The sequence below is a fragment of the Oncorhynchus mykiss genome, chromosome 32, assembly GCF_013265735.2.
Source record: "Oncorhynchus mykiss isolate Arlee chromosome 32, USDA_OmykA_1.1, whole genome shotgun sequence".
NCBI classification, from domain to species: Eukaryota; Metazoa; Chordata; class Actinopteri; order Salmoniformes; family Salmonidae; genus Oncorhynchus; species Oncorhynchus mykiss.
In genome coordinates, this window is record NC_050572.1 from 31,520,337 (window position 1) to 31,543,873 (window position 23,537).

General features: G+C 43.9%; 1 protein-coding gene across 4 annotated transcripts; it reads left to right on the top strand.

The window, feature by feature from the left end:
• Positions 1-1,921: 1,921 nt before the first annotated feature.
• On the top strand, positions 1,922-22,067 carry LOC110488276 (GON-4-like protein). 4 transcript variants are annotated; one of them, XM_021560439.2, is made up of 28 exons: positions 1,922-2,575; positions 3,251-3,537; positions 3,666-3,773; positions 4,109-4,314; positions 4,511-4,585; positions 4,701-4,751; positions 4,853-4,888; positions 5,026-5,121; positions 5,415-5,531; positions 5,734-5,931; positions 7,969-8,167; positions 10,055-10,159; positions 10,255-10,295; positions 10,455-10,573; positions 10,955-11,165; positions 11,785-11,871; positions 12,020-12,215; positions 12,412-12,562; positions 13,949-14,099; positions 14,395-14,511; positions 16,319-17,551; positions 17,664-17,748; positions 18,140-18,321; positions 19,479-19,676; positions 19,820-19,963; positions 20,152-20,474; positions 20,988-21,090; positions 21,279-22,067. In XM_021560439.2, the coding sequence occupies exons 2-28, from the start codon at positions 3,261-3,263 to the stop codon at positions 21,396-21,398; spliced, it is 4,929 nt and encodes a 1,642-aa protein (XP_021416114.2). In that variant the 5' UTR covers positions 1,922-2,575; positions 3,251-3,260; the 3' UTR covers positions 21,399-22,067. The 4 variants fall into 4 exon arrangements, with proteins under 4 accessions (XP_021416114.2, XP_021416111.2, XP_036827756.1 ...); XM_021560436.2 differs by having other exon boundaries at positions 1,924-2,575; positions 4,853-4,903; XM_036971860.1 differs by lacking the exon at positions 1,922-2,575 and adding an exon at positions 2,593-2,844 and having other exon boundaries at positions 4,853-4,903.
• Positions 22,068-23,537: the final 1,470 nt, after the last annotated feature.

Sequence of the window (23,537 nt, forward strand, 5' to 3'; positions counted from 1 at the left end):
ATGCTGTGGAATATGAAGACCTGGGAGAAGAGCCGAGCGCAACGAGGGGAGTTAAAACAATACGTTCAGTCAGTCACTGTGTCAACCCTGTCTTTAATTATAGCAGAGATCAAATGGGAGACATAGCAGGAGGCAGATAGCAACCCACTATTTGACTACACCTGCTATTGCACCTGCCAATGCAATATTAGGGTTTGTCAGACACTGCGATACAGTAAAAGATAGTGTTAGTTACAGAAGAATGAAGAGACATTTTAATAACTGTGCTCTGGTCTTGGGCTCTGTAGGCAGAACATCCACTATATTAACTACAGACACACAAATACAACAGAGAGAGGAGGAATTTTATCATCCTATTATAATACAGCACACATGTATAAAGTGATGTCTGTAACTGGGACCTGTGGTCTAAAGCTGATGTTCTTACATGCATTAACCCGCCTGTGCTGGAGATCTTAGTCCATTCTCCATTAACCAGGTAGGCCAGTTGAGAACAAGTTCTCATTTACAACTGCGACCTGGCCAAGATAAAGCAAAGCAGTGCGACACAAACAACACAGAGTTACACATGGGATAAACAAAATACTGTCAATAACACAATAGAAATGATGAGACCACAGGGCCTCATTTACACCTTATCCGAATAACTAATGCCATAGAGAAAGAGGTGAAGTCAAATTAGCTGGGTTCCTTGGAAATGGTATATTGTTAATATTTTGTGGTAGCCAGGCTTAGCAATAGAAGATTGTGAAAATGGAAAAGCTTAATGGGAAGAAAATTAAAAGCCATGTCCCTGGTGTTTACGCTAGATTGAAGGGAGTCATCACTGGGGTCCCAATATCTATGTCCACAGATGATATTAAAGAAAATGTGAAGGGAGGAAGAGTGATTGAGACCAAAAGGTTGATCGGTAGGAAAGGGTCAAAGAAGTGGAAGCCTATCAGTGCTGTTGAGGTTTGAGAAGGTTATGCCTGGGAAAGTACAGATAGGATTCCTTCGTTTCAATGTCAGAGAATTGGTCTCCATCCCCATTGCAGTGTTTTAAATGCCAAAGAATGGGACATGTAGCTGTTCAATGTAAAGGAAGGAAAATATGTGCCAAGTGTGGAGGGAAACATGATTATGGGGAATGTGGGAGGGGGGGGGGGGGGGGGGGGGGGGGGAATAGTCATGATGTATCGTATGCAGAGGCTGTAAGACAGATTTGTGTAACTACAATGTGGAATGATGGAGCTTCCATGGCTGCTCCTGTACTATGTGGACCTACTGTCAGACTGATGAAGCTTCCATGACTGCTCCTGTACTAGGTGGACCTACTGTCAAACTGATGAAGCTTCCATGACTGCTCCTGTACTAGGTGGACCTACTGTCAAACTGATGAAGCTTCCATGACTGCTCCTGTACTAGGTGGACCTACTGTCAGACTGATGAAGCTTCCATGACTGCTCCTGTACTAGGTGGACCTACTGTCGGGGTAGGTGCTTCTGATGGTCCTGGCGTGGTTTAGAGGCCTGTTCAGAAATCTTGTTATGAATGTGTGGTGTCAAATGACACTTTGATAATAAAAAAAAGTTGACTTCATCGTTTTTATTGGTAAGGTTATCAATACGACTCGGGTTGTGGAAAGCAGAAATACCAGTTTGAAGGTTATTGTGGAGACAGCAAAATAGATATTGGGGGTAACAATGTTACTGTTGAAATGGTTGTTGACATGCTGAACAATCCTATGGGTGGAATGTTTCAGTATGATATAGATAAAGGTTAATGGGGTTGGTGAGGGGAAGAGGTTAGTAGGGATTTATTTGTATTTTATTTTCATGGAAGTACGGAATTGGACAGGTCATGATTGATCGTACATTCCAGCACAGTAGGTGGCAGCATGTACTTACACGATGATATCATAGAAGAAGAAGAAGAAGAAGAAGAAAATGATTTGTGTTACACCTGGAAACATGATGTTGTGCGCAGAAGGGCACGAGACAAAGGAATGTGTGGCATTGGGGAAAGTAGTGGTATGTGTTAATTGTAAGGATGCCCATTGGCCTGAGAATCAGAAATGTCCTGTGTGAGAGAGGCAGGTTAAGTTGGGTCAAGGGGAGGGATCATGTGAGGAGTGGTGTGAATAGTAGATCTCTACCAGTACAGAGAGATAGGCCAACAAGTGATATATGTAAGATTGGATTTTTAGCATTCATAGCAATGGTTATCAACTGTACTGCAGGGATGGAACGTAAGTCGCAGAAAATTGAGAGAGGTATTTGAGTGTGCGAGACTTGACATCAGAAGAGTTACAGGTTGTTGATCTGAGATAGGACTAAATATATTTAAAGTGTTTTTATTAATTAAAGTTATTTTTATGAGTGTAGTGTTAAATGGTAGGGTATTTGTTTAATTATTTATTTTTCAAGCAAAATATAAGGGCAGTCTAGTAGGTGGCGGTAATGCAATATTTTTGGGACGCCAACCACAGTTAAACCTTATCGATGACGAAGAAGAAGAAGAAGAAGGAAGGAAACAGAACGTTTATTGCAGGTTTCATCGTTTACCGCTGATGGAGCTAGCAGTGTTGTGGCGGGTAAGATAATGTTTTGTAAATTCATATTCACCAATTAATTTCAACATAGTATTCGCTATGTGTACAATTAGTTTGTTGACGTGTTGTCCTGTTGAGAATAATTGCCAGGCTATTAGCGAAGGTAGTTTGTTAGCTACTTAGCTAACTAGCTTAGCTTGCTTGCCCTTTACACCACAACAACAAGCGTGATGATGATTGATGCCACTGACAGTGCCATGGCCAACACCACTCACTCAGTAACAGCTAACGTCTTTCAACTAAAGCTAACGGTATGCAAACGTCTTCATACATACTACCTCTAACTAGCTATGTTTCATAGCGAGGTCTGATAGTTAACGTAAGTGCTTCACAAAAGGAGCTGAGCAGATAAGTATTGACATGTTAGCTTTGAGTGTTAGCTAATATTAGTAGGAGTAGTGCCCTTATGTGTACAAAAACAGTGCATCTCATTCCTCTCCCTCGTCCAATCTGAGCTGACAACTGAACAGGTAAAATCTAATAATCTTATACTGACTAGCAAGGATATTATATTCTGCCATATGGCTTCCCCCACATATTGTCAGACCAGTGCCAATCAAAGGGTCCATATGACACAAGGATAGGAAGACACTTTAGACTAGTAATACATGCCCAACCATAAACCCTTATCATGCTTGTTCTCAATTAATCTCACAGGTGGTACTACATGATGAATCTGGTCCGCAAACGTAACTCCAGCTCTCTCAAAGGTGGCCCTGACAAATCTATTAGGACAGAGAAACCACAGTCTATAAGACCACCAGCATCCCACAATGCATCATCATCACCACTCACAACAGAGGCCAGTGGCATTGTTACCACTTCCAATGAGGAGAGAGGCCTGGAGGTCCATGGGACATCGTCGCCATGGAGACGGTCTCCCAGGTTCAAGAGTCAAAGCCTCCTTGGCCAGGTTCCCAGCGTGGACCTTCTTGTTGCTGAGGGTAAGTAGGGGGCAAAGGAGAGTAGATCTCGCATCACACTTAGCTTTCATGATACGTTTTATCTGTTTTGTTTGTCCTACCTAAGCAATTGATATATAGGTAAATAAGGGAGTCTCATGTCTTTGCAGGATCTCCAGGTCAGGTAGCGAATGAAGAGGAGGCTGTCCAGTGCAGCCCTGCACAGTGCCCCCCTCAGACAGAAGAGGATACAGACACTGACCTGGTCATCACTATGGGTGAGGAAAACCTATATCTATTATTAACTGGCCACCCTTAGCAACTGATCCTAAAACGGTACTCACATCTTGTATACAACATGAACAAGGGAACAGTGTACAAAATGACCCCTCAGCTAACTATTTTCCTTAGATTTTTTTTTAACCTTTATTTAACTAGGCAGTGGGTTAACTGCCTTGTTCAGGGGCAGAACGGCAGCTCGGGATTTGATCCACCAACCTTTCGGTTACTGGCCCAACGCTCTAACCACTAGACTACCTGCCGCCCCAGGTAGGTGGCGTGAGTAAAGCATACTGTTGGAGTTCAAAACTGATTGACTCTCTCTTTCTGTCAGATGAAAGGCATGGCGGGGGACACAAGGGCAGCAGGAAGAAGGAAGGGGTTAAGAGGAAGAAGAGAGCTGCGGACAGAGAGGTGGCAGAAAGACAGCAACAAGGGGCCGGTCCTGAGGTGGAGATTGACAGAGAGCTGGACCGTGAGCTGGAGAACAAGTCCAGACAACACAACCTGACCACTGCCAATGTCCGCAACATCATTCACGTGAGTGCAGAGGGGAGCCAATAGCTGCAACCTAGCCAATGTTTCTTACACCGTTAGTGTGGACTGTGGACGCGTCAATTTCCTACAATAGCAATTTGCCTACAACCTTGCATATAGTGCACATAGACTGACCGACAAATACAGACAGGCTGATTGTAAGCCTGGTTTGAAACCTTTTTTACCTTTTGAACCACAGGAAGTGATCACAAATGAGCATGTGGTGGCCATGATGAAAGCTGCCATCAATGAGACAGAGGCCGTGCCTGTCTTTGTGAGTGTCAACCATTGCGTATCCATGTCCTAATGAAGACTTTTCCAGTTGAGAATTGACACGTTCAAGTCTCTGTGTGCACTTTCATTCAACATCTTTCTCATCTACCTCTTAGGAGCCCAAGATGACACGTTCCAAATTCAAGGAGGTGGTAGAAAAAGGAGTGGTGAGTTCACTGCCTTTTAGTGTGTGTGTGTGTTTTTTAATGTACATTTAGATGTATGTTTTGCTATTGAGTCTCTTGTAATTGAGTCTTTGTCATTTCAGGTCATTCCCACTTGGAACATGTCCCCCATCAAAAAGGTCAATAAAGAGAAGGTACCACCATCGTACTGCTATGAAAGTAGTATTAAACACTCATTACCTGACTGGAAAGTATGGCTCCCAACTAGAAAGGGCTGAAGTGCTTGTCTGTTTCTTTTTTTTCCCTCCGTTTTCAGGCACCACAGTTTGTGGACATTCAATTAGCGGAGGAAGACTCCTCTGATGAAGAGTACTGCCCCGACGAAGAGGAGGAGGACGAGACAGCGGAAGATGTAAGAGATTCATAGGATTGGGCTCTGTGTTAGCTTGTGGACTGAACATGTTTTATTTTGTTGTTGCATACATTGGGAGGCGTTCATCATGCAGAATACAGAATTGTGTGGTTAAAAAAGCAAAACAAAGTAGTTCAGCTTTTTTAACTTTAGAATGGCAACAGTAAATGATTGTAAGTGGTCATAGATACATTATGATTGGATGTGCCAATACTTTAAATAAATAGAAAATCATTTGTGTTTCTCTGTGTCTCTATATATTGAAATGACTGTATTGGACTTTGTGTGTGTAGACATTTCAGGAAAGTGACATGGAGAGCACGGCCTCGTCTCCAAGGGGAATCAGAGGAGGCTTCCACAGGAAAATACACACAGAGTGGGACGACGACAGGAGCTGCAGCCCCATGCAGGTGACACACTTCAATACAATTTTAAACATTTGTATTTTTGCCTCAAGCAATAACATATGTATAAGCATTTTGTTTTTTATGTAAAAATGAATAATATACAGAATATTGCCTTTTGTAAGTAGCATAATATGCTCTTGTTATTGTTATATTCTTGTGAGATACATTTCAATGTTGATATCTCATGAAACTCATTTCCTCCAAGGTCAATCATAGCAGGGCCAGACACCTAAAGGTGGAGGTTGTCCCCATGGGCCCTCCCCCTCCCCCCCAGCCCTCTTCCTCCTCTGGCCCACAGGGATTCTATACCACCAGGGCCCCTCCAGAATTCAGCTTCCTGGAGAAGCTTCATGCTGTGGAGGAGGAGCTGGCCATCGGCACAGTCTGCCTGGAGCCCTACCAGGTACCAGGGCCATATCTCAGATTGTTCTGGCAATTCTCACATAGAAACTTCATTGGGAGGAATGATGTTTGACATGTTTTTTGTTGTTGTTGTTTTTACTTTTGTATCACAAACTTTTTTGTTGTTGAAAATCATGATTAAAGTTGCTATTTTATGCTATTTTTAGGCCTATACTGTACATACTTTCTGTAAGACCATATAATCTGTGAACCGTACATGATACAGACGACATCGGTGTCATTAAACTCATTGTGTGCTCTACATTATGAAGTGTCTAGATTCTGAAATACACATTTTCACATACATTTATTTAACATTAAACATTTGAATATTAATATCTCTAAAGTACCCATTTTGATTCTGTAATTTTAAAACATATTCATTGGAACAATATACTGTACATCAAATTTCCAGAGTGGGCTTGTGCTAGCATAATTTTGAAGTTATGATTTCATTTTATGAGCACCCCCAACACAGTGAATGGGAAAATGGATTCAAAGGGAACTCCCTCTACTGGTGATTTGCTGAATGTGCAGTGGGCTGTAATTGGTTAATGACCTGTCAATTTCTATGTATGAAATGTTTCAGCCCTTCGAAAGTACCAGAGAGCCCACTCTGGAAATATGACATGTTAGAGGAGTATATTGTTACAAACAGTACGTCTAAAAATAAGCAAAATCAAAAAGGTACTTTTGAACATTTATTCAACACAAACTATTTTGAACATAAATATTTTTCAGAATATAGACATACTCCATATTTTAGAGCACACTATAAGGAGTATAATAACACCAAGATGTCTGTGTCATGTATGGTTCATGCATCATAGGGTCCATGCATAGGTCTAAAAAGTGCTTAAAATTGCCACTTTCTCATGATTTTCAAAAAGAAATTGATACCAAGGTAAAAAAGAATGTCTAAATCAAATCAAATGTATTTATATAGCCCTTCGTACATCAGCTGATATCTCAAAGTGCTGTACAGAAACCCAGCCTAAAACCCCAAACAGCAAGCAATGCAGGTGTAGAAGCACGGTGGCTAGGAAAAACTCCCTAGAAAGGCCAAAACATAGGAAGAAACCTAGAGAGGAACCAGGCTATGTGAGGTGGCCAGTCCTCTTCTGGCTGTGGAGATTATAACAGAACATGGCCAAGATGTTCAAATGTTCATAAATGACCAGCATGGTCAAATAATAATAATCACAGGCAGAACAGTTGAAACTGGAGCAGCAGCACGGCCAGGTGGACTGGGGACAGCAAGGAGTCATCATGTCAGGTAGTCTTGAGGCATGGTCCTAGGGCTCAGGTCCTCCGAGAGAGAGAAAGAAAGAGAGAATTAGAGAGAGCATACTTAAATTCACACAGGACACCGGATAGGACAAGAGAAGTACTCCAGATATAACAAACTGACCCTAGCCCCCCGACACATAAACTACTGCAGCATAAATACTGGAGGCTGAGACGGGAGGGGTCAGGAGACACTGTGGCCCCATCCGAGGACACCCCCGGACAGGGCCAAACAGGAAGGATATAACCCCACCCACTTTGCCAAAGCACAGCCCCCACACCACTAGAGGGATATCTTCAACCACCAACTTACCATCCTGAGACAAGGCCGAGTATAGCCCACAAAGATCTCTGCCACGGCACAACCCAAGGGGGATGAACATCTAACATCTTTCCTCTCAATGACGTTTCTATTTGAGAATTGCCAGAACAATCTGAAATATTTTCGACCTATCCTGGCGTGGAATCGCCCACCACCCAATCCAGATAATGGCTCCTGCTAGACGCAACCCATCAATGCAGTGCTCATAGATTTAGAATGGAATGCGATAGAGATTTCTGCTTTCCGGGTCCTGTTCAGTAGGCTTGAAACAGGGAAAACATTTTGAAACGTGAAACCGGAGGTGCTACCTGAACTACCTGTCCAAAGACATGCTTGGAGATTTACCTGACTTTGCACTGCTAACCTCAAGATTTCGCTCTCTGTTCCCCCTCTTCCTTCATCCACGTTTTCTCCCTACCACTCTCACAGCCTCCCCTGGCGGACGGTCTGATGGCGTGTCGTACCCGCTCCAAGAGGCCCCTCCGGGACGTCCCCATGGGCCAGCTGGAGGCAGAGCTCTGTGCCCCTGACATCACGCCCGACATGTACGGGTGTGACTCCGCCCCCGAGGACCCCGAGTGGACCCACTGGCTGCAGGGCATCATGACCTCTGACATGTACAACGATGGTGAGGGGCTGGTGCGTGTGTGTGTGCGCGGCTCAAATCCACGCCTAGCAACTACCCTCGGCCGTTAGAGTAATAATCACCTATCCCTGGTCTTTAGTTTGTGTCAGATATACAGTGGGGCAAAAAAGTATTTAGGCAGCCACCAATTGTGCAAGTTCTCCCACGTAAAAAGATGAGGCCTGTAATTTTCATCATAGTTCAACTATGACAGACAAAATGAGAAAAAAATGAGGAAAAAAATCCAGAAAATCACATTGTAGGATTTGTAATGAATTTATTTGCAAATTATGGTGGAAAATAAGTATTTGGTCAATAACAAAAGTTTATCTCAATACTTTGTTATATACCCTTTGTTGGCAATGACAGAGGTCAAACGTTTTCTGTAAGTCTTCACAAGGTTTTCACACACTGTTGCTGGTATTTTGGCCCATTCCTCCATGCAGATCTCCTCTAGAGCAGTGATGTTTTGGGGCTGTTTGCTGGGCAACACGGACTTTCAACTCCCTCCAAAGATTTTCTATGGGGTTGAGATCTGGAGACTGGCTAGGCCACTCCAGGACCTTGAAATGCTTCTTACGAAGCCACTCCTTCGTTGCCCGGGCGGTGTGTTTGGGATCATTGTCATGCTGAAAGACCCAGCCACGTTTCATCTTCAATGCCCTTGCTGATGGAAGGAGGTTCACTCAAAATCTCACGATACATGGCCCCATTCATTCTTTCCTTTACACGGATCAGTCATCCTGATCCCTTTGCAGAAAAACAGCCCCAAAGCATGATGTTTCCACCCCCATGCTTCACAGTAGGTATGGTGTTCTTTGGATGCAACTCAGCATTCTTTGTCCTCCAAACACGAGTTGAGTTTTTACCAAAAAGTTCTATTTTGGTTTCATCTGACCATATGACATTCTCCCAATCTTCTTCTGGATCATCCAAATGCTCTCTAGCAAACTTCAGACGGGTAAGCAGGGGGACACGTCTGGCACTGCAGGATTTGAGTCCCTGGCGGTGTAGTGTGTTACTGATGGTAGGTTTTGTTACTTTGGTCCCAGCTCTCTGCAGGTCATTCACTAGGTCCCCCCGTGTGGTTCTGGGATTTTTGCTCACCGTTCTTGTGATCATTTTGACCCCACGGGGTGAGATCTTGCGTGGAGCCCCAGATCGAGGGAGATTATCAGTGGTCTTGTATGTCTTCCATTTCCTAATAATTGCTCCCACAGTTTATTTCTTCAAACCAAGCTGCTTACCTATTGCAGATTCAGTCTTCCCAGCCTGGTGCAGGTCTACAATTTTGTTTCTGGTGTCCTTTGACAGCTCTTTGGTCTTGGCCATAGTGGAGTTTGGAGTGTGACTGTTTGAGGTTGTGGACAGGTGTCTTTTATACTGATAACAAGTTCAAACAGGTGCCATTAATGCAGGCAACGAGTGGAGGACAGAGGAGCCTCTTATAGAAGAAGTTACAGGTCTGTGAGAGCCAGAAATCTTGCTTGTTTGTAGGTGACCAAATACTTATTTTCCACCATAATTTGCAAATAAATTCATTAAAAATCCTACAATGTGATTTTCTGGATTTCTTTCCATCATTTTGTCTGTCATAGTTGAAGTGTACCTATGATGAAAATTACAGGCCTCTCTCATCTTTTTAAGTAGGAGAACTTGCACAATTGGTGGCTGACTAAATACTTTTTTTGCCCCACTGTAGGGCTGAGGGAAAAGTGATGCCAACCAGACCCCTGAGGGCTGGAGTTGTCCATCCCTGATCTAGACTGAGTGTACAAAACGTTAAGGACACCTTCCTAATATTGAGTTACTTCTTCTCACTTACTCTCACTCTTGCACTCTGATCCTTTTTCTCGATGTTCTCTCCTTCTTTTTTACTTGTTTTTTTAGAGGAAGGTGATGATGATGATGACGATCCTGAGTATAACTTCCTGGCGGAGATTGACGAACCCGACGTGGAGGATTACCGTAATGACCGAGCCGTCCGCATCACCAGTGAGTTACCATGGTGATGAGATGGAGTCAATTTATCTAGGCTGTGACTGTCAGGCATTGACCCTCATGTCCCTTCTTTTTTTTTTCTCCCACAGAAAAGGAAGTGAACCAGTTGATGGAGGAGTTGTTTGAGACAGTAAGAGAGGATATGTGTTGTGTTTGTCTGTTTCTTTTGTCTCCCCTCTCTCTTTCCCTCCTAACACCCCTTCTATGTGTCCTTTCTTTACCCCTCTGTGTTTGGTATGTTGTGTGGTTGGCTATGTATCGTTTATCTCTGTGTGTGTGTGTGCTCCAGTTCCAGGATGAACTGACTGCTCAGGAGCAAGATGGGGAGGGACACGAGGAAGAGGAGGAGAGGGAGGAAGAGGCACCTGCCCTGGGGACACCCACATTCAACACCCCGCCAGATATCCCGTAGGTGTATCCACTTCCTATACACACTGTTCTGATGTTTGTTACACTGGCATCTTTCCAAGTAAATAATTCCATTTATCAAATACAGTTTTAATTGTCACATGCTTTGTAAACGACAGGTGTGTAGACTTACAGTGAAATGCTTACTTACGGGTCCTTTTTCAACAATGCAGAGATGAAGGTACAAAAATAGAAATGGTGACACGAGGAATAAATAGTGAATAACATTCTATCAGTTCAGTTGCGAAACTGAATTCTGTATATTGATTTCAACCTCTAATCACAACCTTTATACCATCTACTCACCTACACAGTGACAACTTTCAACCTCCTCTGATTTGACCTATGTATAGCTGACCCAGTTTGACCTTTGATCCCTAGGTTGGAGGACCCCATGGCGGAGGTGACGGCAGGGCGCTACCGTACGGTGAAGGAGCAGCTGGACGCCATCCGGCGTCGCCGGGCCCTGCTGGAGAGCCAGGGCCTGTTGGTTCCCAGGGCCCTCATCACCAAGCCCCGGGAGCCCCCGCCTCCATTCACCCCCACCCTCTCCCACCACCAGAGACTCCAGCTGCAGCAGCAAGTCCAGCAGGTCTGGGGTCCTTGGCTTTGTGTTAGGGTTAATTCCACAAATTAAATTCCCTCTCCCTGTAAATTCATTCAATTCAAATTCCAGATCAGTCTTTGAATTCAGAGAATTAAATTCCAATGCTGGGTAAATTCTAAGAATTCTATTCCCAATTCAATATTATCCCCAACAATTCCACAAATTCAAATTAAATTCCCTCAGGCTTTCAGGCTGGTCATGTGACTGTTCAGACAGCCTAGCTGGAAATATAGGAATGCACGTTTAACTAATTAAAAACAAATACTGCAGTACATTTCATATACTAAGTGCATTATCTGGGAAATGTACAATTATTAAATTTCAAAGGTTAAACTATTTTACAAATTCAATTCTAACCCAAATTTGAATTCAATGGAAATTCTCCACTCCATGAGTGAATTCAAGAGTTCAATTGGAATTTCAAATGAAATTGGAATTAACACGGACCCTGCTTTGTGCTCAATATTTTGTAATTGAGCTTTTATCTTGATGAGCCAAACCTAAATCAAAACCTAGGTAGTGAGATCCTGGTCAAGGATCCACAATGAAGACAACCTTTATTTGTCTTTCGGTCGGTAATTACTGTATTTTTCTCCGTCTGCAGCACGTCCAGCTCCTGACCCAGGTCCATATGTTAACCAGTCCGGTGGCTGCACTGCAGAGCGAAGCAGCCACCACCAAGCAGTTCCTGGTGAGAGAGAAACATACTGACAAACCCACTTTCACTAGTGCCTTTAGCTGCACCAACTTCTAAATATACTTTCGTTCTCTCTCTCTGATACTCCCACCATATCTCTGTCTCTCTCGCTAACTCTCCATCACTCTCTCATCAATCACAGATGGAGTTACAGATGTTTGCCCAGCGTGGGGAGTTGACCCAGCGTGGGGAGTTGACCCAGGGCCCAGTGGAGACATGCTTTACCAGTGTGTTCAGAGCCTGTAACCTACAGGGGGCACTGTCACTACTGGAGGAGCTCAGACTGTCCCCAATCCCTTACCAGGAAGCCCCTAACGAGCCACGAACATGCAGGAGAGGTAAGCATGTGCATGCATGAGAGCCATGATGATAGTCAAATCGATGAGGTAAAGATGATTTCTAATTTACTAAATTGAATTACAATGTACCCTTCTCAATTGAAAATGTTTGAACTCATTCGGGATGTAGGCCTAATTCATGTTTAATTCATCTCTCTCACTCTAACTGGTTTGTTGTGTGTTACCACTTTGCCAGTCCGGAAGCACCCGTCGATGCCACCCCAGCTGGCATGGCTGTTTGCCACACGGCCGGTGTTCCTGTACCCTGAGCTACTGCCCCATGTCAGCCTGGACCCAGCCCTGCACTCCGCCCGCTCAGTCAGCATGTTCACCGCAGGAGAGGACTGGTAAGAAGGACCTTTTTAGAATCCCAATATAATGCCCAAACGTTATAACCTCCTTTTAATGTCCATATTGTATCTGATTCCTCATAGAATACCCATATTATACTGGACAAAAATATGAAAAAATTCAAATATTTTACTGAGTTACACTTAATATAAGTAAATCAGTCAATTGAAATAAATGCATTAGGCCCTAATCTATGGATTTCACATGACTTGGAATACAGATATGCATCTGTTGGTCAAAGATGCCATTAAAAAAAGGTAGCGGTGTGGATCAGAAAACCAGTCAGTATCTGGTGTTGCCTCATGCAGCGTGACACATCTCTTTCACATAGAGTTGATAAGGTTGTTGATTGTGGCCTGTGGAATGTTGTACCACTCCTCTTCAATGGCTATGCGAAGTTGCTGGATATTGGTCGGGAATTGGAACATGTTGTCGATCCAGAGCATCACAAACATGCTCAATGTGTGACATTTCTGGTGAGTATGCAGTCCATGGAAGAGCTGGGACATTTTCAGCTTCCAGGAATAGTTTACAGATCCTTGCGACATGGGCCTGTGCATTATCATCCTAAAACATGAGGTCATGGCAGTGGATGAATGGCACGACAATGGGCATTCAAATTTACATAAAAAAAATGCAGTTTTTGTTAGTAGCTTATGCCTGCCCAAACCATAACCCCATCGCCACCATAGGGCACTCTGTTCATAAGGTTAACATCAGCAAACCGCTGGCCCACACGACGCCATACACGTGGTCTGCGGTTGTGAGGCCGTTTGAACATACTTCCAAATTCTCTAAAATGACGTTGGAGGCAGCTTATGGTAGAGAAATGAACATTACATTCTCTGGCAACGGCTCTGGTAGACATTTCTGCAGTCAGCAAGCCAATTGCACACTCCCTCAACTTCTTACATCTTTGACATTGTGTTGTGACAAAAATGCACATTTTAGTGGCCTTTTTATTGTCCCCAGCACAAGGTGCACCTGTGTAATGAACATGCTGTTTAATCAACTTCTTGATATGCCACACCTGTCAGCTGGATAAATTATCTTGGCAAAGGAGAAATGTTCAATAAAAGGGATGTAAACAAATTTGTGCACACCATTTTTGAGAAATTAGCATTTTCTGGGATATTTTATTTCAGCTCATGAAACATGGGACTAACACTTAAATGTTGCGGTTATATTTTTATTCAGTGTACTGTGTATGCTCTTTTAAATGCACACCTTGTCCTAAACACATTTTGTTTCCGTAGTACGTAAACTTTAAATCTAAAATGAATTTGATTTCTGCATGCTTTTTACATGTGTTAATAACTCGCTGACAAATGAACTAAGTCTGTAGGCTGAGTCCTTTACTCTCTGCCATCTTGTTTTCCCAGCCTGATCGTCCTGGGCCTGAGAAACCTGGGGGAGACCCTCCAGCCCAAGGAACTGCTGTGTCACTACCTGCTCCGCGCCAAGAGGGTCTCTCAGCTCCGTGACCACATTATGGAGAAGTGTAAACACACCCATCCCAACAACGTCATCAAGGTAGGACCCGGATATACAAATTATATACACTATTACTAAAGTAAATGTATTAGGGCGACTGTTTATAGTTTGGGTTAGTTGTAAATTACTCGTTTCTAGTTGTTTCCTTAACTGGGACCTGTTCTTTTATCCAGGAGAGGGAGTGATCCACATATTTGTCCACATATCCACTAACATGAACTAATACTCAACTAACATTAGCGTTGACCATAAACAATATGAACGAATGGACCTCAAAAAGCACCTCTCCCCATGTCTTTTTTAAACAATTATTATAATAATTTTTTACTAAAAGGCCTACCAGCTACAGAAAGTGGTCCTTCCCATGCCGGTGGCCTGTGACCGAGTGAAGCCGGGTGACCTGCGCCCTTCAGTGGAGAGAGAGGAGAGAGCCATGCCCGGATGGCTGAGGGTACCAACTACATACCAAATCAACACCTATGATAGTTAGTACCTACAGTGGCAAGAAAAAGTATGTGAACCCTTTGGAATTACCTGGATTTCTGCATAAAATGATCATAAAATGTGTTATCACCTAAGTCACAACAATAGACAAACACAGTCTGCTTAAACTAATAACACAAACAATTACACGTGTTCATGTCTTTATTGAACACACCATGTAAACATTCACAGTGCAAGGTGGGAAAAGTATGTGAACCCTTGGATTTAATAACTGGTTGACCATCCTTTGGCAGCAATAACCTCAACCAAACGTTTTCTGTAGTTGCGGATCAGACCTGCACAACAGTCAGGAGGAATTTTGGACCATTCCTCTTTACAAACCTGTTTCAGTTCAGCAATATTCTTGAGATGTCTGGTGTGAACTGCTCTCTTGAGGTCATGCCACAGCATCTCAATCGGGTTGAGGTCAGGACTCTGACTGGGCCACTCCAGAAGGCGTATTTTCTTCTGTTGAAGCCATTCCGTTGTTGATTTACTTCTGTGTTTTGGGTCCTTGTCCTGTTACATCACCCAACTTCTGTTGAGTTTCAATTCGCAGACAGATAGCCTAACATTGCAAAATGTCTTGATAAACGTGGGAAATTAGCCCCAAACCATGATGCTCCCTCCACCATACTTTACAGTTTGGATGAGGTTTTGATGTTGGTGTGCTGTGCCTTTTTTTTCTCCACACGTAGTGTTGTGTGTCTCTTCCAAACAACTCAACTGTAGTTTCATCTGTCCACAGAATATTTTGCCAGTAGCGCTGTGGAACATTCAGGTGTCCTTTTGGGAACTTCAGACGTGAGGCAGTGTTTGTTTTTTTGGACAGCAGTGGCTTCTTCCGTGGTATCCTCCCATGAACACCATTCTTGTTCAGTGTTTTACGTATCTTAGACTCGTCAACAGAGATGTTAGCATGTTTTAGAGATTTCTGTAAGTCATTAGCTGACACTAGGATTCTTCTTAACCTCATTGAGCATTCTGCGCTGTGCTCTTGCAGTCATCTTTGCAGGACGGCCACTCCTAGGGAGAGTAGCAACAGTGCTGATGGACTGATGAACATCAAGGCTTTTAGAGATACTTTTGTAATCCTTTCCAGCTTTATCAAAGTCAACAATTCTTAATCTTAGGTCTTCTGATATCTCTTTTGTTCAAGGCATGGTTCACATCAGACAATGCTTTTTGTGAATAGCAAACTCAAATTTTGTGATTTAAAAAAAAAAAAATTATGGGACAGGGCAGTTCTAATCAACATCTCCAATCTCGTCTCTTTGATTGGACTTCAGGTTAGCGGACTCCCGACTCCAATTAGCTTTTGAAGAAGTAATTAGCCTAGGGTTTCACATACTTTTCCCGACCTACTCTTAATGTTTAAATTATGTATTCAGTATAGGCAAGAAAAATACAATAATTTGTGTGTTATTAGTTAAACCTCCTTAAGCAGACTCTGTTTGTCTAGTGTTGTGACTTAGATGAAGATCAGATCAAATGTTATGACCAATTTATGCAGAAATCCAGGTCATTCCAAAGGGTTCATTTTTTCTTGCCACTGTATATTGTTGGCCACCTAGCCTTCCACTTGTCCTAGGAGAGATTCTACCATATTGCCTATGCTTATTATTGTCAGATATTCTAACAATAAAGGTTGTTTTGGACTGGAAGTTTCTTTATTTCAGTGAAGATGAAAGTACATTTATTTTGGATAAAGGATAACATTTCAGGAACCAGCTAAATAGTTCATATTGATTTAAATAAATGTTCTGTTCCTACAGAGAAGTTTGCCTTATATCTACGAGGCAATCAGGGAACTCAACAGCTCACCGGATACAGAAGCCATGTCGGCCTGTCAATCAAAGAAAGCCCCACCCGTCACTCTTCTCTTCAGTTCCTCCAGAACTTTGGACTACAGCTTCCCTCCCGGGACTCGCTACCCGCCCCAACTCCCCGACAGCCTTTCATTCCAGCGCTGCGGCTTCAGGCGCTGGCACCGTCCACCACCCTGTGACCTCTCACTGTCCCTGGCTGTATCGCACAACGCCACCCAGAGTCTGGGAAGTGGAACTACATGCTCTGAAAATAATTCCCAGACAGGTGCTGTGATTCAGCAGTGCATGGCCCACCACAAACTGCGGCCCATCCAGCCTGCAACATCCAAACCTCCTTCTCTTCAGTATCCCACCAAGCCTCATCTGAAACGTCCCCTCAAGCCTCAACCCAAACCTTCCCAGAAGCCCCTGCACGTCATCCTCAATTTGCCTGCCCCAGTGCCCGCAGCTGTCCTTTGTCCTGCCCCATCCGCCAGGGTGTTGGCCTCCCGGTTGTCACACTTCGCTCCATTGGCCAAAGACCTAGTTGCTCGGAAGTTCAGCACATTCGCCAACCTCCGCAGGCTGCCCAGGCTGCTGCCAGCCCCTCCACCCAACAACAAGATCCCTCCCCAAACAAACCTGAATACCGTGGCCCCCAATAGTGGCGCAAACCTCCTTTTGTTGCCCCACATGAGTAGTAGAACAGCATCCACTGTTACCGAAACCCAAATCTCGGTCTCTACTACGACTCCTATCGAACAATTCAAGAGAAAATCCTCCAGGATGAGCCGTAGGCGGGTGACAAAGAAACCTAAAAGCAGCCTGAAGAGTGAGGGGAAGCCCCAGCCTTCAGCCTCCACGGAACCACCTGCCCTGGACCAGGCTCTGACCCCATACGTCACAGTTGTAATGGAGGAAGAGAGGGTGGATGAGAGGGATGAGGATGGAGGTGATTATGATATGCCCCTCCTGGCCCTGTCGGAGTCCTCTGCCAGCCCCCCGGGGAGCGTTGACTCCGTTGACCCCGCTGAGGAGTCCGAGGGGCAGGCGATAACGCTGAACCTATCGCCCGGGCCGTCGGACATGGGGGACGGAGAGTGGAAGGGTGAAGAGGGAAGGGGAGACAGAGATCAGGAGGTAGAGGAAGTGATGTCACCAGCTTCTGAGGAGTCCACGTTGTCCGTGCCAGAGCTGCAGGTGAGTGAGGTCATGCGAGACGTTGATATTACATGAACATATGAATACATTTTATTTGCCAAGTTATTTACACGTCTCATAGGTTGGGTTTGTGTGTTATCTTTCCTTGTAGGAGACAATGGAGAAACTGTCATGGCTGGCGTCAGGGGGGAGGTCCGAGGACTTGGAAGAGGGTGAACAATCAGGCACATCCTCAGGTTAGCTTCCCACCAATCTTTAAACGCCACAACATGGATGGACACAGTTCTTTTTTTTCCCCCTTGTTTTTTTTTTCCAGCAGCAGTGGCAGAGTTAGCAAGGGTGGGGTCTTCCTATGCGGGGTGGCCGATTTTGGGTCTTCCAGGGGCATACATCTATATATCTACATTATAAATAAATTACATTTCTTGCAGTGGCGGCCACGATTTGGCGGCGGTGCTCCGCTGCTAAATGCGTAAGGGGGAAACGCTGCACATAGGTTCATGAAATATGTCAATGCTATTAAATCCTTTCAGATTTCTACAATGTCCTAGGGGTCTATTTGGAATTGGGGAGTCCTCCTTTTCTCCCATCTAACCACACCTGCTGGATTTGATTTGTCCTTCCCAGAATGCCATAGTAGTAGCCCCAACCCTCCTAGCTCGAGGCACGAGCAGCATCACACTGGAGTAGTCGGCAGCAAGGGGTTATCCAAAAGCCTACCGATCATCTACGACCATGACAACCTACTCGACAGCGACCCCCTGAGGGAGAAGAAGGAAATAGCCTTCGCTCAGCATTATCTCAACAGGGTAAATAATGATGATGATGATGATGATGATGATGATGATGATTCATTTTATTTATAAAGCGCATTACTGGCACCCAAGGTGCTTAAAAGGCTACAAAGGCTTTGGGCTACATTTTCTGTCTGATGAACAGCCCTCCATTTGGGTGAAGTTGGGCCAAAAAATGAGTTGAATTGTACTGGGTGGCATTCATTGCGAAACTACATCGGAATAAGGCAGCTTGCGATTACATGCAGTGCATCACCATGCAATACATTGTGACGCTATTCACAGTTATAGCCACCCTCTCATCAATAATAATTTAGATTTCTGCCTAAATAGACATTCATTATTTTCATGGGTTGGTCATAAACAATAACTGTTGTGTGATTTTAGAAAGGTCTGGAACTCCTTTCTGGTACATGTTGTTTTATAAATTGCTGAGCTGTAGTCACTTTGAGGACCCATACTCAAATATTATGAAAAAAATCAGGATTTACCCCCCTATTCAACAAAAGTGATGCAATAGGGCTTGAAATGACTAACATGCTTTCTAAATAGAATAGCAAATTAGAAACAACTTGCTATAAGATTGAGCTTTTTTTTATAACAGTCAAATAAATATGACCATACTTAGTGACAGGACAACATTGCCACTATTTCATATAACCGACGACGGATAAAATTCTCCCAAACGTTCACTGAGTGGCGCCGAGACGCCGTTCAAATGCGTGCAGATTCATTACAACTTCGGCTTTTAAACAGTCATTTTGTCCTCCTTTGACCAAGAGAATGTGGTCTTGTTTCAATTCTTTGAAATGAGTTAGTACATGTATGCAAGCTCTAAATCCGGCTGAGAATATCAGTTACTTAGAGGAAGAGCAAGTCAGTTCTTTGTCTGGATAGGCCCGAAGATGTGACGTGTCACTCCCTATGCAAATGTGGGGTCTGAAACCTGACACTTCAAGTCCGCTCCGCTGAGAGTGGCAACACGGAGCAGACAGATGGGGGGGCACTATAAGGAACGGGATCCTACGACATTTCTGACGGGTCCAGAACCACCCCACATCCCCTATATAGGGAATTTAACCACCTAAGAGGATTTAAGAAATCTTTAATCCTACTGCAAATATAACTCTCTGCATATCCTACTATATAACTCTCTCCTGCTCTATGACCAGGTGTGCCATGCCCTGCAGGAGGTGCCGGGGCGCGTGGAGGAGTTTCTGGAGGTACTCTATGAGTTTGAGCAGGACGGAGATGGGCACACCTCCGTGGAACTCTTCATGAGGCTAAAACCTGTTCTGAACGAGTGGCCGGAGCTTCTCCGAGACTTTGCTGCCTTCCTCCATCCCGAACAAGCCCAAGAGTGTGGACTGGTATGTGCTGGCTTGGCCTCCTATACACTTTGAAACTCGTCCATTACCTGTGTTTGGCTGTGATTACATCAAAACTAACTATTATTTGTGTGTGACAGACAGAGGTCAGGGTGTTAATATTCCTTCTCCTCCCCCTGCCGTAGCTGTCAGAGCAGCAGGCGTTTGAGCGTAGCCGGCACTTCCTCCGACAACTGGAGCTGAGCTTTGGGGAAAACTCCTCCCACTACCGCAAGATAGTGAGCGTCCTTCAAGGAGGCCCTACTCTCAGTCCTGCTGGCATCAAGGAGGTGTGCTAGGAAGTGCTACATTGATTTCACACTCACATGAGCAGACTGTTCTAACTGTCGTGGAAAACAGCAGTATAACATCATTATTATAAAATCTCGCAAAGCAGAAAGGAGGGAAATATCGTAGTTATTTTTCCAATTCGAGAGATGGTAGATTAGGACATTAAATGTCTCTCTTTATCTTTCAGGTGAAGGCCCAGATAGCCAACCTTCTCCGAGGTCACACCCACCTGCAGGGTGAATTCTGGGTGTTTTTCAACGAGCTCCACTTACGGCCCTCGCTGCAGTGTCAGACTGAGAACAGAGGCCGTGGTGATGTGACCAACACAAACTCCACTTCCCAGAAGTCATCAGCAGAAAATAAACCTAAGAGATGCCAAGGCACTAAAACCCCAAAAGCCACTCAATTAAAGGAGAAAGAGGGGGATCACTACACCCACCCTGAGTCCTCAGTCTGTGCCAAAAACATCTCACTTACATCCAGTGGAGAGAAAGTCATCCTCTGGACCAGGTTAGAGCCACTGTCCTTCTGTTGTATGCTCATTTAAAGGGGAAATCTGCAGTTGCTACATCAATTTTTTTGACTTGTAAATTAATATGTACCCATTTGATTCTTGAAGACTATAACTTAGAAATGCCACATGAGCTGAGTTCAACGGTCATCCATCCTCAGACCCCAAATTAGAAACTTGTTTACGCCAATGTTTGTAAACAAAGTAAATGTAAACAAACACGGTATAGCCTCAACACATCATTACAACTGCTATGTTCTCATTGATTTTTAGTTCTTGCATCCATAGCTTTGTCAATGAATTTGAGTGGTTACATTTCTCCAGGCCCATCCTGTAGCTTTTTCCCAAAACAGTGGCATGGAAAACGCTTTGTTATTGTTTTGACTTCTGCTTACCGCTTTAAGGAGTGGGTTGCAAAGTGTATTGTATCATTCTGGTATATTGCCAAATAGATATTTCACAATTTAAATTTGTTGTGTTCAATCTTGCTTTGTTTTCGTTGTTTGTAACAGGGAGGCGGACCGTGCCATCTTGACCGCCTGTCAGCAGAAGGGGGCAAATAAAATAACTTTTGAAGCCGTCTCCGCCCAACTTGGCAACAAAACAGCCAATGAGGTGAGAGAGAGAAGCGTAGCGTAGTAATAGTCGGATCAGTCATGGGTCCTTTTCCACTTAGTTATGGCACCACCTCCGTCTACGAAACATTACCTCGTCATGTTGAAGGAGCTAACTCTTTAAAAAAATATATATATATCTTTTTTTTTATTCCTTTACCGTAACTCTCCTAAATGTGTTCCCTCTAGGTTTGTGCCCGTTTCCAGGATCTCATGCGCCTTTTCCTCTCATCCACCGAGCGGGTGTACTCCGACGAGGAGGTCAGTGACACAGAGCCAACCAGCAGCAGAGAGCCAGACCCGGACTGAGCAGGACCCAACACCAGTGGAACAGTACTGTAATAACACTTAGTCAGCAGGATTAACAAGACTGCCCTCTAAGCCACAGAAAAGGAGGAGCGCTTGACCAATCTCTAAAAACTTGGTTGGCACTTGACTGTGCTTCCTCTCTGACTCAACACTACTGAAGGTGCAGAAATATGGGTAAGTCTCCCGTTGATGGCGCAGATGCAGGGGCCATTAAGACACGGCCAGGACTCGTTTCTGTGCTAGTATGCATAGACAAAGTACAAGGGTTCCAAATGTGTTAATATGTTCAGGCCATGAGGTTCCTAGTGTTATGAGGTGCTAAAATATGAAATCCAACACCTCTTGAATGTATGAAGGAGAAAAGCGCATAAGATGTGCAAGAGGTCTTAGAGCTGTATCCGGCTACAAGTAATATTGGAAGAGCTCCTGAGGGCCTTCCAAATCACAATTAAGAGAAACACATTGCACAGTAAGAATCAGTATAGACTATAGCACAATCATGTTGAATTAAATTCTGCTGAAATGTAAAAAAAGGGATGAAAATGGACAATTGATTGCCAACTGTAGTGTTTTCATTATGACACGGATTGACTGATACTGGACAGTCAGATCCCTTGCTGCTTGCTAGTATGACTGTTTGAATAAAGTGTACATAATTGTTTTACATAATGGACAACCAGACTGTTTTTTTTATTTATTGCTGTACCATGACACCAACCATTAAGTAGGCCTTATTATGAATGGTTCAAGAGCAGTGTTTTGACTATTTAAAAAACAAATTAAAAGTTGTAGTTTCCAGAACAGACTGAAAAATAACATTCATATACTATACAGTAGTTTTATTATCCGTATTGTTGGGTTCTGAGAATGAAATGTACTTATTCATGTCACTGAGGGAGAAGAGGGTAATGTATAACGTTTACATTGTCAGGATCTGTTATTGTTAGCCATCAGGGATCCTATGAGAGGAGAAGAGACACACAGTCTGGTACCAATCACCATGAGAGCCTTGAATTGGGGAGTGAGCACTTTGGGGTAGAGGTCAGATGAAGTGAGGAAGAACAGTTATCACTAAGGTTCTGTCTAGCAACAGCGATGCGTTGGCTGCTCAGATGTGTAGGAGGAGACTCGACCTATGAGAAAGGGTTAAATATCAGTGCTTGTGTGGAATGTCGTTGTCTAATGCAGCTGTATTGATCCTCTGGGAAGAATTAACTTGGTTTAAGCTTTCATAGTGTCTTGAGTTTACTCTGAGAATTAGAACCTAACAATATCCAAAATATTGTGAGGTCAGCAGTAACTTAAACTACTATATACACAATTGGTACAATGCAATGCAGCAGATGGACTACAGTAGACACACATTTTACCGTCACATCTCATATGTAATATACTATGTATGCACTGAATATATGCTGATTGACTCTCTAGTCAAACTGGCAAAGTGTCAGCTTTGAGCCTGTGTAAACTCCAAACGCGGGATGGAGGGGCTCGGTAAACGTGGTGTGGAATGTATGCAGGTGGGTCGCTGCGACACTGTAGAAGGCTAGAGTGCCAGCCGGCCAGTCCAGACACACCCCAAATTTTTTTGAGGGAGGAAGTGGAGTGGCTATTTTAATGATCCTCCCATTGTGACAGAGTGATTGCCTTCACGATGACAGGCCAAGCTAAAGGACTTGTTATTCATCCCGATCATGCTTTCCGAGCCCTCGCCATTCCTGTTGATTATTTTTATATGTGGCTCCGATGTCAACGTTCGTCCTGCTCCACTCTATTTCCCAGTAACAGCGTGAAGTCAGAAACTCTTTGCCCAGAACTTGGCGACAGTGCTGAAGTATTTCTGGGTGATCAAGAGGTTCTGCTGGTTCTCTACGTTTCGCGTCACCTCTCGGTTCCCCTTTGAGCGTGACAGGTGTGGGTGCACTGTGTTTGGGTCCAGACTGAGCAGACAGGCATCTACAGACAAGTTTGAGGGCAATAAGAAAAATGGCTAGTGTCAGGCTTTGTGTTTGGGTAAACGGAACACAACTGAGCCAGTTTAATTACTTTATACAAGAGTGTACAAATTCTCTCACGTTAATGTGTAAAATGTTTTGTTTGACTACTTGTAGCCCACATTTTATTGTAATTCCTATCTAG